Source organism: Herpailurus yagouaroundi, unplaced genomic scaffold (assembly GCF_014898765.1).
Source record: "Herpailurus yagouaroundi ecotype Mexico unplaced genomic scaffold, PumYag 162, whole genome shotgun sequence".
NCBI classification, from domain to species: Eukaryota; Metazoa; Chordata; class Mammalia; order Carnivora; family Felidae; genus Herpailurus; species Herpailurus yagouaroundi.
In genome coordinates, this window is record NW_024412403.1 from 12,743,911 (window position 1) to 12,760,220 (window position 16,310).

The following is a 16,310-nucleotide window of genomic DNA, read 5'->3' on the forward strand; positions in this document are numbered from 1 at the left end:
TCTCCCAGGGTCCGGAGGCTTTCCAGCCAGAGGTCAGGTTCTAAGGAAGGAAGTTCGGAGCTCAGAGCTGGGAGGCAGCTCACTGGGTCTGCACATTCTTCACAGATTAGTAACACATTCTTCCCCAGTTCATTTTTAGCCAATTGGGAGCGCTTTCCTTTTGCTCCCTTAGTGCGGTAATGTCACGATTTTACACATGCCTTTAATTGCAGCTCCCTCCCTTCCTCAGAAACTAATCGAGCATTTTCCAGGTCAGATTGCTGTTTAGTCATCTGGACACGAGGCCCTTTCCTCTTGCCTTAATCTTTCCCAGGCTGGAGTCTGTCTTTGAAACAATAGGAAATGACAAGGTCTATTTTTCTTTTCTTGAAAGGACTCAATCCATGGAGTCATGAGTTGGAACGGAGAAAGTAGGGGGAATGAATATGTACCCCCCAATCGGAAGTGACCAGCTTTCCTCTCTTTGTTCTGCCCGGTGCCGCGGGCTCAGCTCACGATATCCCAGAGAGTTTGCTTAAAAGCAGGAAGGCGGCATTTTCACCTCAAGATAAATTCCCAGTTGGATTTTCTGTTGGCCCAGTCTGAAATGCAATCAGGCTGTGAGCAAATCTCGAAGCAAAGGCTGGGAACCTTTCAAAGACAGGCTTTGCCAGAATGATTTGTTGGGCCCTGGATGAGATTGATTACAGCTTAAAGCACCCACGTGAGTCGGTCACTAGAATAGCTTCCTAAGCGTGATGATTTTAATTTCTCCCACAGAATTAAGCTGTAATCTGGTACTTTCCAAGATACTAATTGGATAGTGAGAGGTAAAATCGGGAGCGATTGCTATTCCGAGAGTCGGAAGGCCAAGGTTTGAGGCCAGGCCAGGCCCTGCTGGCCGAGGGTGGAAGAGGTGAGTCCCTTACCTGCTCTGGGGGGTGGAAGGATGTTGCCCAGAGAGGGTGATTCCATACTTACTGCCAGGGGTCAGACAAGTCCCATGGCCCGGAGCACTGACCCGCCTCCTGGTGTCCTGCACCATTGTCCTGTTTTCCCAACTCATTTCTGCATGTCAGGCTTCCACACCCTGATTCACCTTTTACAATTCTCGTTCCGGGGCGCCTGGGTGGCTCGGTCGGTTGAGTGTCTGACTTCAGCTCGGGTCATGATCTCAGCGTTCAGGAGTTCGAGTCCCACGTGGGGCCGGCTGCTGTCAGCACAAAGCCTGCTTCGGATCCTCTGTCTCCCTCTCGGCGTGCCCCTCCCCTGCTCTCTCTCTCTCTCAAAAATAAACAAACGTCGAAAACAAAACTTTAAAAAGCAAAATAACATTTTATTAAATAAATAAATGCATAAAGTTCTGCTCATTCCTTGGGGACCAGGCCGGACGCCTCCCGCATTCTTTCCGTGCTCCGGGCCACCTGGTTTGACCATATACTGTCATTCTCACAGCCTGCCTTATGAAACCGGAACATCCAAAGGATACAAGGCACGGGCCGGCTCTGCGCCTGGGTTCGGGGGCCATGTGAGATACTGCAGGAGAAGAGGGGGAGGAGGGAGGGAAGGGGGCTCAGTCGTGGTGACCCAGCAGAGCGGCCTGGGGACGGGGGACAGGCTCCCGGGGTGCGAAAGGCCTGGCCCGAGGTTCTCTGGACTGTTCCCGGGGGTGCCGACTGTCCCTGGATCAGGAGGAAGGATAAGTGGCCAGGGCAGGGCCGGTGGATAGGGCTCCCATGGCTCTGCAGCGGGTCAGAGCCCACGAAAGTTGGGGTGCAGCTGTGGCTGTGGGCCCGTGCACCCACCGAGGCTCACCAGGGCGACAGAGGCCTCGGGACTGGAGAGCAGGGACACTTGGGGGCATCCCCTTGAAGGTGAGCCGAGGTGGGGTACGTGGCACCTGGGTCCCACGTTTCTGTGCCTGGGATTTCACCTGATCCCACCCCTGGTTGGCGAGGCCCAGGGTGCATACCCGCTCCATTCACTGCAGTGAGTTGGGCTCACACCTGTGCGTCTAAAATTTTTTTAATTTAGTATTTATTTTGAGAGAGAGACAGATCACGAGCAGGGAGGAGCCGAGAGAGAGGGAGACGCGGAATCCGAAGCAGGCTCCAGGCCCTGAGCGGTCAGTACCTCATGAGCCATGAGATCATGACCTGAGCCGAAGTCGGACACTCGACCGACGGAGCCACGCAGGTGCCCCTACGTGTCTGATTTAACCCACTAGCCCAGCGTCGCTCAGCAAAACCGTCCACACTAGGACAGTAGCCACCGGCCACGTGGCTGGTGAACCCTTGCCATGTGACCGGTGTGACTGAAATCTGACGTTGAACTTGCGTCAGCTGATTTAAATTTAGGTTTAGATAACCACGCGTGGCACTGGACAGCACAGCCTTGGGTTGTCCACGTCGGCGATTAGACGTCGGCTCATTCATTCCCCGGGGAGCCCGCACAGCGCCCCACAGAGGGGGTGCCCGTGGATTCGAAATTCCTAAAAAGGAGGTAGTGACCTCAGGTTATTAGCCAGCTTCCTGAGTTCTCCCTTATGTGGTTGGTGTTATCATGGCCCTTTCTTGCCTTATTTCCAACTATAGGCCAGCATGGCTCCCAGTTGACAAGGCATTTGGAATGAGTATTTGTTTAGGATTTAATCTCCCGGGCTCCTGTCCAGTCTTGGGATGGACTTTGGCCAGCTCTGGTCAGGCTTACAATGGGCTTCTTAAAAAAAAAAAAAAAAAAAAAAAAAAAAAAAGACCCCAGTTCCGGGTTTGGAAATACCCCCCCCCAGAACTGGGCATAGCCTTTTAAGTCCATGCGGGGGAGACTCCACAATGGACTCGGCTGAAGAATCCAAGGAAAGTCTGACCTTGACACTTTCCCCTGAGCCCTGCCGACAGTTGCCCGTCCTCTATGAAGTCTTCCGGGCAGCAGGGCAGAAACGGGGCTGCCTCGTCCCCTCCCTCAGCTTGTTCTTGCTTTGCCCTTGAATCCTGTCAGATCTCCTATAGAAGGGACATCGGCCTTGGCCATGCTGGATGCTGCCCCTCAGGGGGGAGGAATAACCGATGATAAAAACTTGCCTTCCCTGTTGTTCGTACTGGATGCGAAGCACCACGACCCTCAACACCACCAGGAAGGACGTATTGTTATTATGCCCATTTTACAGATGGGGAAACGGAGACGCAGGGAGATCAACCCGAGATCAAACTGGGACCGAGTCAGAGTAGAAGCTGGGAGGCAACAGGGCAGTGAAGGGAGCCTGAGTCGGGGACAGAGCCACATTCACTGTGGTTGGCCTCCGTGTCTCAGTGTCTGGGGTGGGGGCAGGGAGCAGGGTGAAAGGAGGGCTCCCTTCCAAGACTTACCAGACACGAGGCTGACTCTTTCCTGGCACCACTCGACGGTGGGAGGGGTACCTGATGATCCTTTGGGTCTGGCCTCCACTGAGGTTTTGAGCGATGTTGTGCCAGCAGTGTGGGCCAACAGGGACCAGCACACGCCCCCCCCCCCCCCCCGCCAGGTCCACAGCCCCTCACCCCAGGGGGCAGGTCAGTTCCCTGAGATGGGGACCCTTGCATGAGTGATTTCCTGAAGGAGTGCTCTCAGGAGGAATTCGTGTAAGCAAATGGCTCCGTTCAGAATGATCGTGTCCCCCCCGCCAAGATTCACGTGCGGAAATCTTAACCCTCAGATATCCTGGTATTAGGAGGTGAGGCGTCTGGGTGGTGATCGGGCCATGAGGACAGAGCTCCTGTAAGTGGGACTAGCGCCCTTATGAAAGAGGCTGCATAGAGCCCTGCCCCGTCTCCCTTCTACCACATGAGAAGGTGCGGGCAGGGAACCGGGACGAGGGCCCTCCCCCTACCGTGCTGACTCCCAGAGCCTGGGCCGCAGCCTCTAGAACTTCGAGAAATAGGTTCGTGTTGTTTACAAGCTGCCCAGTCTGGGGCCCGTTGTGGTAGCAGTCTGGGAGGACCAAAACAGAGAGGCTGGGAGCCGGTTCTCTGCAGAAAAGGGCAGCCGGGGGCCGTCTGGGGGGCACCCCCCCCTCCCCCGGTCCGGGGATCCGGGCATCTCCCGCTCCACATCTGTGGAAGCTTCTGGGTCCCCGGGGGTGTGCCGCTCCTCCCCGAGGCGGCCCCGGACGCTCGGCGTCTACGAGGCCCCAGCGGCCCCCGCCAACGTCCAGCCCCGGGACTGCAGAAGGGCCGACTTTTCCAGCGGGCAGCTCGCGTCTGGCGAGGCGGTGTTTGCAGCAGGGGCCTGAGGTGCTGACCGGGGCAAACCTCCCACCGAGGGCTGGCTTCTTCTCGCAGGGCTTCCGGGACCCCACCGCTCGGAAACAGAGGGGTGTCTGTTGCCCAGAGAGGCACAAAGCGGAGGAGCAGCCGCGTGGGCCCCGCGCTCCCCGGGGAGACTTCCACCCGGGAGCTTCCTCCGGCCGCCACGCTCCAGCGGCAGCCCTTCATCCGAATCTGGTTCGGTCCTCTCCCTCCTGGGCTTCGTGCCCGTGCAAACACATTCTCAGCAGGACCCCCTCGGGCCCTGTGCATGAGAAGAACGTGGCATTCTTCTTTGAGGCTCAGAAAATGCAAATAAACAGCTCACTACGTTCGGGGGGGGCCAAACAAGGGCCCTTGCCCGTGGCGGGCCTGTCCTCCGTGTGGCCTCCTCAGGGGTCCTGGGAGGGGTGTGCACATGCGTGGGGCTTGGGGGTTGGGGACGGCTCAGAGAAGGGAAGACCCCTTGGGACACTCCACAAAAGCTTTACGACGGAGGTCCATGTGGGCCAGACTCTTTCTCCAGCTGGTAAAGGGAAGACCTCCAGCTGCCATGTTCCCTTCAACCCCAGGAAGACAGCAGAGGGACAGTATTTATGCTCATGGATGTGCCGCCTGGGAGCTAGATATCGAGACAATGGGGACAGGCGGCTCCAGGAGCCGGGACAATACCCAAGTGCTCCTTGCTGGGCTCCCAGAAATGAAAGGACAAGCCTTCTCTTTGATTAGAACGGAATCCTCAGGAAGAAGTTAGACAATGGAGCCGTGTGTTCATGTCACTGTCTGCCGTGACCCAGAAGAAATTTCTCTCTCATGACAGGTTTAAAACATGGCGTCTCCAGCCCCGCCAACCTCTCCCAGGACCCTGCATTACGGAGGACTCAGCTACCTGGAGGTCCTGAGGCGTTTCAGCCTCTGCCCAAACCACCCCAACCAAGCTCTCTCGACCCATCCCTACCCTCCCACCTTCTCAGGGGTCAGAGTAAGGGAAGTTCATTCTGAAATTGGCAGGAGGACGGGGTGAAAGAGGGGATGTCACTCTGACTCATCTTTAGCGCCCCCCCTTCCCTCTGTTGAGTGGAAAACATAGAATTTCTCAACAAACCTGCAGTCGCCATTTTGGGCGACGGCACTGTTGTTAAAATACCGCGTGTTAAAGTACACGAATGTTTACAGCAGCCTAACTCACAGTAGCCAAAGGTGGAAACAACCCGGGTGTCCACCAACAGACGAATGAGTGAGCAGAATGTGTTCTACCCATGCAATGGGATAGTATTTGTCCACAAAAAAGGAACGAAGTCCTAACACGTGTTACGACACGGTGGAACCAGAAGACGTTGCGCTAAGCGAAAGAAGCCAGGCACGACCAGACCACCCACGGTGTGATTCCATTTATAGGAACTGTCCAGATGGCACCTTGATCTTGGACTCCAACCGTCCCAAGCTGTGAGAAATAAATTTCGACTGTTCCTAAGCCACTCAGTCTGCGGCATTCTTGTTGTAGCAGCTCAAACGAACTAAGACAAACTGAATGACACAAAAACAAACAAACAGGACTGCAGACTCCTTCTCAAGGCAGGATGCTGGGCCGGTTGAGGACAGACTCCACACCCACCCTTTCCTGCATGCCTCGGATGGGCCCTTCACTCTCAGGATCTGGGTGGGTCCCCCCCCCCCCCCCCCCCGCCACTGAGAGAAAAATGCCTTCTCCGTATCCAGCATTGTTTGAGTCCCTGAGGGAACAGCTAGTTATTCCCGATCACCTCACAACTAAGTCCCCTCCATCCCGTTCTGCCATGTGAACTGGGCCCCCATACTTAACCTGTCAGCCTTCCGCTTCCTCAACTACATGTGCCTGCTTGCCGGGTTGGTGGCAGAAAGCTTGTCCATCCACAGCAGACATACGAGATGGATACGAGACCATCATTTTTGTACTCTAGGTACCACTGGAACAAAAAAGAAAAAAAATGGGGGGGCGCCTGGGTGGTTGAGTCAGTTGAGCATCCTATTCTTGATTTTGGCTCGGGTCATGACCCTAGGGGAAGTGGGATCGAACCCTGCCTCGGGCTCCATGCTGGGTGGGGAGCCTGCTTGGGATTCTTGCTCTCTCTCCTTCTGCTCCTCTCCCCCCTTTCACACACACACACTCTCTCTCTCAAATAAGTAATAAATAAATAATAAAATCTTATTCTACTCCATAGCTATAAGCCTCCTGTCCAGCAGGGGGAGCTGTCTAAAGGAACCTTTCACCAGTTCCCCCATTAGGAATCGGTTTCCTTACCTTTTTTTTTTTTCTTCTGCTCCCCTGCAATGATTTGAAAGGTAACTCCCCACCTTGATCCTTGCCCAAAGGACCATTGGGTAATCTGGATGATCCCTTTTACCACTAGAAGCTGTGCACTTTTACATTCTGAATCAGGAGTGGGCAAACTTTTTCTCTAAAGGGCAAGAGAGCAGGGGCGCCTGGGTGTCTCAGTCAGTTACGCGTCAGACATTGGCTCAGGTCATGATCTGGCGGTCCATGGGTTCTGAGCCCTACGTGGGGACTCTTGCGCTGACAGCTCAGAGCCTGGAGCCTGCCTGGGATTCTGTTGTTTTCCTCTCTCTCTCTCTCTCTTTCTCCCCACGTCTCTCAAAAATAAATAAACATCAAAACAAAATAAAGGGCAAGAGAGTAAATATTTTAGGTCTTGTGGCCCACACATTATTTGCAAAATCAGGTAAATGCTTGCTACCTGTTTTTGTACACCTGTGAGCTAAGAAAGGTTTTTACATTTTAAAGTGATTAAAAAAAAAAAAAGAATAACATGTGACATGTGAAAATGAAATCAAATTCAAAATTTCAGCGTCTGTAAATAAAGTTTTATTGGGACACAGCTACATTCACTCATTATGTATTAGCTATGTATAGCTACCTGTGAGCTACAATGGCAGAGCTGGGCAGTCATGGCATGACCCACATGCCTAAAATATCTTGCCCTTTAAGAAAAATTTTGCTGAGGGGCACCTGGGTGGCTCAGTCGGTTGAGTGTCTGACTTTGGCTCAGGTCACTATCTCGCAGTCCATGGGCTCGAGCCCCATGCCGGGTTCTGTGCTGACAGCTGGGAGCCTGGAACCTGCTTCAGATTCTGTGTCTCCCCCCCCCCCCCCACCTCCCCTGCTTGCACTCTCAGAAATAAGTAAACATTTAAAATTAAAAGAAAAGAAAAGAAAAGAAAAATGTTGCTGATCTCTGTTCTAAACAAATAATTTTAGTGATTAAAATCCGCCATAGTGGATGGATTCAAGCTTGCTGTCCTGTATATCAGTACATTTTTTTTTTTTTTTGATACAAGGAATCTCCTGTTTACTCATTTGTAAAAGGGATGATAGCCCTACCTCATGAGGTTGTTGTGAGGAATTAATGACTTAACATACGAAAAGCAGCTACAACAGAGCCTGGAATTATAAGCACGCAATAAATGTGCATTCTATGTTAATGTATAAAAATGAATTTAAGGGGCACCTGGGTGGCTCAGTCGGTGAGCGTCCAACTTCAGCTCAGGTCACGATCTCACGGTTCGTGAGTTCGAGCCCCGCGTCGGGCTCTGTGCTGACAGCTCAGAGCCTGGAGCCTCCTTTGGATCCTGTGTCTCCCGCCCTCTCTGCCCCTCCCCTGCTCATGCTCTCTCTCTGTGTCTCAAAAATAAATAAACATTAAAAAAAATTTTTTTAAAAGAATTTAAATAAATAAAGAAAACAAAGACTTCCCTCCTAATTTATTTTGAATGTGCTGTAAACAGTTTGAAAGGTCCCTTTAACAGCTTCTGGCTTCTCTGGTATTGGATGACATAACAAATACTCCTTCATGGAAGGTACGAGTGAAATAGAACCGGAGGGGCATTTTGGATCCTTCCCTCTTCAGAAAGTGTGATCGCATAAGATGTGTCTCTTTTTCAGTAGAACTGGCTCATATTTGTCGGGAGTGAGGTGTCCAAACCACTGTTCATCCATATTTCCTGGATGATTTGCTCCCTGCGCTCAATCCTTTCGGCCAGCTCTGCAGCCTCTATGGAACTGTAGACAGGATACGTAGTCCTACAAAACCCAGACGGTTCCCCTGGAAAATCAGAGTCTGAAGAGTCCTCCTCCCCCTCTTCATCCTCACTGTCTTCCTCAGCCTTGTCACTTCCTGGCACGAGGTGCTCCTTCACCAGCTGCAGCTCCCGGAAGTCCTTGGTGCAGGACACCCTGATGACCAGGGCGCACAATGTGAGTGCAAGACCGATGCAGACACTGGACACGAATAGCAGGGCTGCTCTCTCTGGGTGGGCTGTGGGGGGGGGGGGGGGCAAGGACAAGTCAGGAGCTGGCCGGGACTGTCAGCCTTCACCAATCCACAGAAACAGACGTCTGCCCAAACCAACAGCTCACGCAGGACGCCAATCCTGAGCAGCGTCTTTTTCTTTAAATACTTTTTTAATGTTTATTGATGTTTGAGAAGGGGAGAAACAGAGCACGAGCGGGGTAAGGGCAGAGAGAGAGAGAGGCAGGCACAGAATCCGAAGCAGGCTCCAGGCTCCGAGCTGTCATCAAAGAGCCCAACGCGGGGCTCGAACTCCCGAACCACGAGGTCACGACCTGAGCCGGAGTCAGAGGCTTAAGCGACTGAGCCACCCAGGTGCCCCTTGAACAGCATCTTTGAAACCAGCCTCACCTAACTGGTCGTACACTCCCGTTGGCTTAAAACAAGAAAAGGTTTTGAGCCTGCGTGGTCAATCCATATAGGTACACGAGAGGACACACAGCAGAGCGACTTAGAAGCTGGACCCCACCACCCCGACCGCCCCGAGTGCAAACTACGATCTGCCACTTATTAGCTGCGTGACTGTTGGCTGGTTACATAACCGCTCTGTGCCTCAGTTTCCTCATATGTAAAATGGGGCTAATAGCACCTTCCTGCCAAAGAGTTCATTCCTGTAACACTCTGGGAACATTCACTGACACATAGTAAATGCTCGATAAACTGTTCACTAGTATTAGTGGTAGCAGCGAATTATGAAAAATTAATTTATATATAAAGTATACGTACATGAATGTACTACGAATACAGTAGATGCTAGCAAAGCTTGATGTCTTTTAGATTAAAAAATAAATGTACGCAGAAGTTTCTAGTAGTTCTTCCCACATCCAAATGATTGCGTAAGAATAACAGAAACAATGCTAATTTGTACCACGTATTCTGGCCTAAGTCCCGACATAAGGTGAATCCTTATCTTACCCCTGCGCGGAAAGGGCCATTGTTGTCCCCGTTTTGTAGTTATGTATCCCTTGAGGTCCTAGCACTCCCGCTTTGGGAAATAATGATGCAGCAAACTCCCTCAAAACAGAAATCAGGCGCTGGCAGACTTTCTCCTTCAAGGGCAGATAGTGAGGATCTCAGCCTTTGTGGGCCGTGAGTCTGTGCTGCCTTTGTGCACAAAGGCAGCCCCAGACCTACAGGGGTGGCTACTAAAACTGGATTTACAAAACCGGCCCGAGGGCCACAGTTTGCTGACCCCTGAAACAAAGGCTCAAGCTGAGCCAGCAAAGGGAAGCCACCGCCTGTGGACAACTGGCCTCTGTAGGCTTAGCCAGACCTGGATTCGGGATCTCGGGCTGTGAGCTCCTTGTGGGGTGGGCACTTGGAACCCCTGGCATTTGCTCAGTGCATCTCAGTGATCCTTCTCTAGGCACAGCAACCCCCCCCCTCCCCCGCCGCCGCCGCCCCCCATTTACCACGCGGAAGTATCATGAATAATGACTATTGCCTTTGCTGCCTCTGTCCCCAGAGGTCCAGACTGGTGTCAAAACTCCAGGGTTGTTAAGTTTCCTATATCATCAAGGGATCTAGCCCACTGTGGTCTGATGGGAAGAGATCTAACTAAGCAGGACGCATCCCCTGGAAACTCGAAACCTCTCTGTTCGGCTTCCTTCACTTGCAGCTCAAGTCGCGGGTGCAGCTCCTGGACCCAGATATGTTGTTCTTTGTTGCCATCACCCCTACTAGTAAAATCTGATCGCTCTCTTTATGACACGAAGTCTTAACGCCAATCGATCTAGCTCAGGGAAGGACAGGGTGTGTTAAGTGCTATTAATAGTAATATATTTTTCCTGAGGGTCAAGGCATTTTGAAGATTTGATCAAACACAGCCATGCATCCTTTGCGAGAAAAGAAAAGGCTATTTTCGTTTCTGGGAGTGGAGGTAGAATGGGGATTGGGCTGCCATTTGGGACAAAGTCATTAAACAACAACACACAGAATGATGGAAAGACCAGAGACTCTAAGGCAATAGGGCGGATGTTTCTTTCTCCCTCCCGCACATCACAGCCTCCGCTGAGAGCTGACTCCTCACCCCTGACTCCTCTCCCCTCCTGTCCCTTTGAATGTCCCTTTCCTCTCCCTGCTGCCCCCACCCCACCCCACCCGCCCCAAACCTCCCAACCAATGTCCCCTCTAACCCCCCCATTCTCGGGGCACCCCGATGTGGGCTTTGGATGCAGCCACTACCCATCTCCTCCTTCCCTCAGCATAAACCGTGAGTCCCGCTGGCAGCCATGCATGCCGCCATCACCCCTGTGGCACCTGTAAGGACTGTGGGTGGGGCAACGGAGTCCCGCCTGTTCCTTTTCCAGCCACCCACAGGTCAGGACAGGGCCACTTCCAGGGAGAAAGAGTCCCGTGATGGTCGAGCTTCCAGGAAACCACGATCACCGGTTTCTCTCCTCTCCTCTGAGAGGTCAGTCATTCCCAGCAGTGGTGTGGTGGGCAAACCTGGGCCTCACCCTCCCTGGACAGAGTTTGAGATCTGGCTCTGCCCCAGGCAGACAGGTTAACTCTGGGCTAGTTACCATACCTTTTTCTCCCCCCTCCCCTCCCTTCTTCCCTTCCTTCCTTTTTAAGGAGCCCAGGTGGACAGAATTAAATTAGGAATTAAATTAGGCTAGGACACATCCTCTTTGCTGGTCAGGGCATGGCCCTCCTTGATGTTTATTCATTTCATTACTTTTATTTTTTTAAGTTTATTTATTTGAGGGAGACAGAAAGAGAGAGCATGAGCAAGGGAGGAGCAGAGAGAGAGAGAGAGAGAGAGAGAGAGAGAGAATCCCAGGCAGGCTCCACACTGTCAGCACAGAGCCCGATGTGGGGCTCAAACTCACAAACCGCGAGATCGTGACCTGAGCAGAAATCAAGAGTCAAACGCCTAACCGACTGAGCCACCCTGGGAGTTTTTAACTGAATATTATGCTGCCTCCTACTGCTCCGTTATCTTGACTACGCGGTGGCTTATTCACACTCTCTCCTGCTGGTCGCTGTCTCCGTGGTCGTCAGGCTCTTGCCACGTGAGCACCGTAGCCTCAAACAGTCCTGTAAATGTCCCTGATGTCCACGTGCAAGTGTTCCTCTTGGGGACGGACCTACGAGGGAGCTGATACATGTATACAGTTTCTATATATTCTTGGTAATAACCATTTGACAGTATATGTTGTGACTATCTCTTGGTGAGTGGCTGGGACTTCCACTTTCATTAAGGCGTCTTTTGATCTGGTGAATTTATCTGAAAACCAGGAACACCACCGCCCTTCTCTGTCTTCCTCTCTCCTCTCTCGCCCTGTCACCCACCTTCCCACTGTGGCCACTGCAATCTTTTTAAAATTGCACACGGGATCACATCACTGCCCTACTTAGCACCGGGAAACAGTTTCCCTCTTTTCACTAAGTTGGAAATCAAATCCTGACCGTAGCCTGCGAAGCCTTGACCTTGCTAGGCCTTGGCCCCAGCTACGCTCCCCAAGTTCAGCTCCAAGGACTCATTCATGCCTCAGTTTCTGTTTTCCTGCCGCATTGGCCTCCTTCCATTCCCCACGGGGCTGGGGCGAGGGGCAGATGGCCTCACACCTTGGTGCTTTTGCACGGAATGTTCTTTCTTCCTCCTTCATCTAGACCTTTCTGCCCCCACCCCCAGGCTGGGCCAGGTCCCCCCCACCCCCCCCACCCCCCGTCGTTAGGTTCCATAGCATCTTGAATGTCACTAAATCGCTGAAGGTGTTTTATCCTGTCTCACCCCAGAGAACGCAAGCTCCATGAGGGCAGGGGCCGAACTCTCTTGTTCTTCACGAATCCCCAGCGCCCAGGGCAGAGCAGGGATTATGCAAACACCTGCTGAGTCCGGGAGAAGAGGGGTGCCCTGTGGGCGGGGCTCCATTACATAGCTGCCTCTCTTCCTCTCTCCCTCTGCTTCTGGGAGGTGACGGTCAACTTCAAGGAGAGCTTCTCACTTATCAGGCCCTACGTGCCTCCTGCCCAGTGGTCGCTCTTTAGGCCATGTCTACGCCAAGTCTGCTGAGATCCCGTGATCAAAGTTGGTGAACACGGCAAAGCCTCATGGGAGCCAGGCTTCCTCATCATCTACGCTGACTCATTTGAGGTCACAGAATCACCAGGTGTTAGTTAGAGGGCACCTGGAGGTGGGCCGGCCCAAGTCCTCCTGAGGCAGCCTCGTCCTTTGTCCACAGCCACCGCGTGGCTGGGACCCCGAGCTCCGGCCGGGCTCTCTCTCCACAGCCACCGCCCCCTGGACTTTACATTGAGGGCACATCGTCAGTTTTCAACTGGACCACTCGCAGCTTTTACGACCCCTTTCCTATTATGTGTTCCAGAAAGATAAAGGCATTAGTCTCCCTGCAGTTAAAGAGAATCTTCACATCGTGTTATTGTTCTCAGTTCAGCCTCAGTTCATCACAGGCTTAAGTGAAGGGCTTTAATGTCATCGGCTGCGGTAAGCCCGCAGGAATCTCACAAGGGTGGCCTGTGGCCTTTAAGGCCCCTGACCCTTAGATCTCTGGTCTGGAGCCAACACGAGCTCCAGTTCCAACCTGTTGTGTCCCAGTAAGACGCCAAGAAGCCGGGGCCAGGGTCCCGCCTCCTGGGCCCTGCTACTGGTGGGTGAAAGCACAGAGCTTCCTGAGCCCTTGGTCTGACAGCACTTACGGATGCGATAATAACCTTGTCACAGAACCGAAGATTAGAGACCGTGGGAACACATCGGAAGCCACACCTCAGTGGCAAGGTGGCGCTGATCCCCGATCATCCTCCCTCTCATGTAACTCTGACTTTGGAATGTGTTATCATACTTCTATTTCAATGCGAGGCCGTCTCGTAGCCTAGAATTCCTTTCATATAAAACACGATGCCTCCGCATCTCAGGACAAGCTCTGCTTTCTGACCGTGACCCCCAGCTACCCTAGTTACCCCAGGTACCCCGGGCGCCCGGACCGTCCACAGCATGCTCTGCCAGAGGGCTGGAGGCCCAAGCAGAGGCAAGTGACAGAAATATTAGGACACGAGAGGCATGCCTGCGGGTATATGTGGGGGAAACACACCAAGCTGCTGTCACGAAACTTACATAGGTGGAGCGGGTGGGGCGTCTGGGTGGCTCAGTTGGTTAAACGTCCGACTTTGACTCAGGTCACGATCTCACAGGTCACGAGTTCAAGCCCCACATCAGGCTCTCTGCTGTCATGCAGATCCTCTGTCTCCCTCTCTCTCTGCCCCTCCCCCACTGACGTACATGCACGCGCACGCACCCTCTCTCTCTTTCTCTCTCTCAAAAATAAAATAAACATTAACAAAAAATAAGTGCAGGGGGAGAGTCAGGTTCTGAGCAAGACTGTCCAAATAAGGCTCCTTGGGTACAGTCTGCTGGGGGCTGATGGCTGAGCCAGCAAATAAACCGCTTTCCAAGAAACACACACACACACACCCCTCTCCATTTCTCTGATTTCAGAATTTTTCCACAGGCTTCTTCAAACTGATGATCTGGTTCTAGAATGAATTAGGTGTGCACAATTAAGCGTACGTTCAAACGTACTAAACGTACTAAAATGATGCCTCACTGTTGGGGAAAGCTTCACAGGTCACTTACATGGCCCAAAGAGAAACTGTTCATCGGGGACCCCTGGACATTCTCACGTCCGTTCTGCCGACCCCTGTGTTCCAGTATCCCAGGACATGCCCCTCAGTTTTGGCTTCCAGTCGACTTGTCCCCTGTGTGTATGTGACTGCACCAATGTGTCAAAACCACGTGCAGCCTGACCTGGGGAAACGTCCTTTGGGATCCACCCAATCTCCGGAGCATGCGAAGCTGATTTTTCCAGAAGCTGACCCGGCTCACTCTCAGCTCCGGCTGCTCCTGCCGGTGGTTCCCCCACCCTCTCAGACAGGCCTCCTCCCCACGGCTTTCGGGGACAGAGGCACCCAAGCAACCCTCAATAAAACCAAGTCACCAAGGCATGAAGTCCTTACATTTCTTCAAAACGGACTACCTATAAATAGCAAATACACGGTGACAAGAAGGTGCAGGACAGCTCATGACGCCAGATGAAGATTCATCATCTGCTCATTGGTTAACCACTTACCGAGCATCTGTCCCATGCCAGCCTGTCCTGGTCCCTGGGCCGTGACAACAACTAAGAGAGCAAGCACTGGTCCTCAAGTCAGGCAATGTGTAGCAGTGAAATGGGTGCTAATGAGAAAATCTCTCATTTGATTTCTGGGAGGCACATGTGTGTAAAAGGACAGACACGGAGGGAGGGAGTAATTCAGGTACATCCACCCCTCAAACTTCTGAAGGGCACATTTGTTGCTCAGAGGAAACCAGAGCACAGGTTTTCTATCTGCTGAGTCTGAATCGTGGCCCTGGTGATGTCCCTGCTGTGGCCTCAGGCAAATGGCTCAACTCCTCCGACCCTGAGCTTTCCTATGTGCAGAATGGGGGATCAGAATCCTCTCTCTCGGGGTCTTTGCTATGGACTAAATTGTGCCCCCCACCCAATTCGTGTGTCAAAGGGTTAATCCCCACTGCGGCTGTATTTGGAGACAGGACCTATAAGGAGGTAACTAAGGTTAAATGAAGTCATTAAGGGTGGGGCCCAAATCCAAGAGGATCAGGGTCCTTACAAGAAGAGATGCCAGACAGCATTCTCTCTCTCTCTGTCTCTCTCTGCCTTCCTCCTTCTCTCTCTCTTCCTTCCTCCTCCTCCTCTCTCTCTTTCTCTCTCCCCATCTCCTGTGAGAGCACAGTGAGAAGGCATCCATCTCCAAGCCAGGAAGGGAACTCTCACTCGAAATGGACTCTGTGGGCGCCTTGATCTTGGACTTCCAGCCTCCAGAACGTGAATTTCTGCCGTGGAAGCCGCCAGCCTACAGTGTCTTGTCACGGTGGCCCAAGGCGACCAACACAGTTGTCGAGAGGCGCTGACAAGGCTCAGCATGGCCACAGCTCCGTGAGCAGAGTCATCGCGGCTCCTGGTTGCTCGTTATTCCCTGAGAGATTTTTCATGAACGCCTTTCCTCCAGGGGGCTCTCCAGGGACTCTGAAAACGTGGGGAGATTTCTGACAAAAATCCTTGCGGTGCTTAACTTTGACAAGGGTGACACAGGGCTCTGGGGCCTCCCCTGCTGGGGGATCGGGATATTCATGGGAGCCCTGTTAAAAGAACAGCAGGGCTGGGAGATGCAAAGCCTGGAGGAGAGCTGGCTGTGGCGGGGGTGGGCGCCGCCCCCCCCCGGGCAACCAGAAGAACACAGAACGTTAATACTAGTTCTCTCCAAGCTTTGAGAGTAGGGGCGAGTCCTAGTTCTTGGTGGGCTCCCGTGTTTGCCACATCAAACATCCTCTACTTTTATGCAGAAGGGGAGCAAAGGCCTCATAAATGTTATCAGAAACAGCAAGAAATGGAAGTCGGAGGGTCGTCTGAAGAGAGAAGATTCTCAGAAGCAACCAACAACCGCACAGCACACACTCAGGAGGAATACGGACGCCGGAAGACGATGGAACAGTAGAAGATCCCAAGACCATCCTTTCCACTCCCGTGTGGAGCTGTTTCCTTAACACTTTTCTTTTCCTCTGAGGAAGGCTTCCCCCCAAAGAGCCTCAGCCCCGGCGGGCCTTGAGCGGCAATGCCACAGCGCTCTGTGGTCACACGAGTTGTACAGAAGGCCTCAGAGGCTTTGGCCTCCCTGAACGGAG

At 52.8% G+C, this 16,310-nt stretch overlaps 1 protein-coding gene across 4 annotated transcripts in view; it reads right to left on the reverse strand.

The window, feature by feature from the left end:
- Window positions 1–8,001: 8,001 nt before the first annotated feature.
- EVA1C (eva-1 homolog C) overlaps window positions 8,002–16,310 on the reverse strand; it is a 77,668-nt gene continuing 69,359 nt past the window's right edge. For all 4 annotated transcript variants that reach the window (XM_040484045.1, XM_040484044.1, XM_040484043.1 and 1 more), the window contains one exon: window positions 8,002–8,572. In XM_040484045.1, the coding sequence (XP_040339979.1) occupies window positions 8,196–8,572 (377 nt within the window). In that variant the 3' untranslated portion in view covers window positions 8,002–8,195. The remainder of the gene's footprint in view (window positions 8,573–16,310) is intronic.